We start from the raw sequence: 2,096 nt of genomic DNA, 5'->3' as shown, positions 1-2,096 counted from the left end.
AAAAATTAGCCGGGCGTGGTGGTGCATGCCTGTAATCCCAGCTACTGGGGAGGCTGAGGCAGGAGAATTGCTTGAGGCGGAGGTTGCAGTGAGCTGAGATTGCGCCACTGCCCTCCAGCCTCGGTAATAGAGAGAGACTCGTCTCAAAAAAAAAAAAAAGAAAGAAAAAAAAAAGATCTAGCCTAGGCCAGGTGCGTTTTCTCATGCCTATAATCCCAGCACTTTGGGAGGCTGGGGCAGGTGGATCACTTGAGGCCAGGAGTTTGAGACCAGCCTGGCCAACATGATGAAACCCCATCTCTACTAAAAATACAAAAATTGATCTGTGAGCCCGCGGAGTATACACCATGAGCAAAGCTCACCCTCCCGAGTTGAAAAAATTTATGGACAAGAAGTTATCATTGAAATTAAATGGTGGCAGACATGTCCAAGGAATATTGCGGGGATTTGATCCCTTCATGAACCTTGTGATCGATGAATGTGTGGAGATGGCGACTAGTGGACAACAGAACAATATTGGAATGGTGGTAATATGAGGAAATAGTATCATCATGTTAGAAGCCTTGGAACGAGTATAAATAATGGCTGTTCAGCAGAGAAACCCATGTCCTCTCTCCATAGGGCCTGTTTTACTATGATGTAAAAATTAGGTCATGTACATTTTCATATTAGACTTTTTGTTAAATAAACTTTTGTAATAGTCAAAAAAAAAAAAAAATTAACTGGATGTGGTGGTGCACGCATATAGTCCCAGCTACTCTGGAGGCTGAGGCATGAGAATCGCCCGAATCCAGGAGGTGAAGGTTGCAATGAGCCAAGGTGAGAGTGAGATTCCATCTCAAGAAAAAAAAAAAAAAAATAGGGCCGGGCGTGGTGGCTCACACATGTAATCCCAGCACTTTGGGAGGCCAAGGCGGGTGGATCACGAGGTCAAGAGATCGAGACCACCCTGGCCAACTTGGTGAAACCCCGTCTCTACTAAAAATACAAAAACTAACCAGGCGTGGTGGCGGGCGCCTGTAATCCCAGCTACTCAGGAAGCTGAAGCAGGAGAATCGCTGGAATCCGGGAGGCGGAGGTTGCAGTGAGCCAAGATCACGCCACTGCACTCCAGCCTGGCAAAAGAGCGAGACTCCGTCTCAATGATGATGATGATAATAATAATAATAATAATAATAATAATCAGGAACAGGCGTAGGTGGGCACTGCCCACGTGGTTCTCCATGGGCCCCTCTCGGTTCCCAGCCAGCTGGGGACACCTTTGCCCTAGACTGCTTTGATTGTGACCAACCCAAGGGCCGGGCTGTTTGGGGAGCCAGGGCTGCATGCCTTCGCGTGTGCGTGTATGTAGTGGGGCATGTGAAGGTGGCGGGAACAGTGCTGAGGAGGGTGGTAGTGCTCCCACCCCATAAAGGGCCATGGCTGCCTCTCGGGCTCCGCCTGGGCTCCACAGAGTGAACACTGGGGTCTGGGTCCTGGTAGCAGATATGGAACAAGGCAGAGGCGGGAGGGGTGCCAGGCATTCCTCCAGCTGGGGAGAAAGGGGGCTTTGTTGCCCGAAACTGAGCCGCCCCCGGTCTCTTTGCATGCCTGGGCACTCGGCCAAAGGTAGAGAAGCTCACACTATACAGGCGGGGGTGCCCAGGCCTCTCCTGAAACTTCGGCCTCCCCCGGCCTGGGCGCCCGTGGTCAGTCGCTCCCTCCTCCCAGCCTAGGGCCCAGAGAGGTCCATTAAAGGGTGCCGATGCCAGCCTGGGAGGGGGCTTAGCTGGGGACTAGAGTCCGAGGAGAGACAGAGGTTGGAGTGGTTGGAGTGTCAGGATTAGGGAAATACCTGCACCCCAGCTGAGGGAGGGGTGAGGTGTGAGTAGCACTCTGGATGCTCACACACTCTCATCCGGTCTCCCCCACACCCCATAAGGGAGGTACTGTCAGGCCCATTTTACAGACGAGTAAACAGAGCCTCAGCAAAGGGAGGACACGCAAGTTAGTGGCAGAGGAGGATCTGCAAATCAGTCCTCTGACCTCAAAGCTCCAACCTTGGAGACTCAGGGACACCTGGGAGAAGGAGGGGGCTGCCAAGTTGTCCCCAAGCT

At 52.3% G+C, this 2,096-nt stretch overlaps 1 protein-coding gene across 1 annotated transcript; it reads left to right on the top strand.

The window, feature by feature from the left end:
• The first annotated feature begins 326 nt into the window (after positions 1 to 326).
• Positions 327 to 708, top strand: LOC112135120 (small nuclear ribonucleoprotein G-like). The gene has a single exon (XM_054559711.1). It carries the CDS (start codon positions 348 to 350, stop codon positions 534 to 536), a length of 189 nt encoding a protein of 62 aa, XP_054415686.1. The 5' UTR covers positions 327 to 347; the 3' UTR covers positions 537 to 708.
• Positions 709 to 2,096: the final 1,388 nt, after the last annotated feature.

This window comes from Pongo abelii, chromosome 1, assembly GCF_028885655.2.
Source record: "Pongo abelii isolate AG06213 chromosome 1, NHGRI_mPonAbe1-v2.0_pri, whole genome shotgun sequence".
NCBI lineage: Eukaryota > Metazoa > Chordata > Mammalia > Primates > Hominidae > Pongo > Pongo abelii.
Note: the sequence above shows the minus strand (reverse complement) of the source record. Positions and strands in the feature narration are given on the sequence as shown.

Bases quoted from the DNA above. Each gene is read 5' to 3' on its own strand.
- LOC112135120 (XM_054559711.1), top strand. From the start codon at position 348: ATGAGCAAAGCTCACCCTCCCGAGTTGAAAAAATTTATGGACAAGAAG.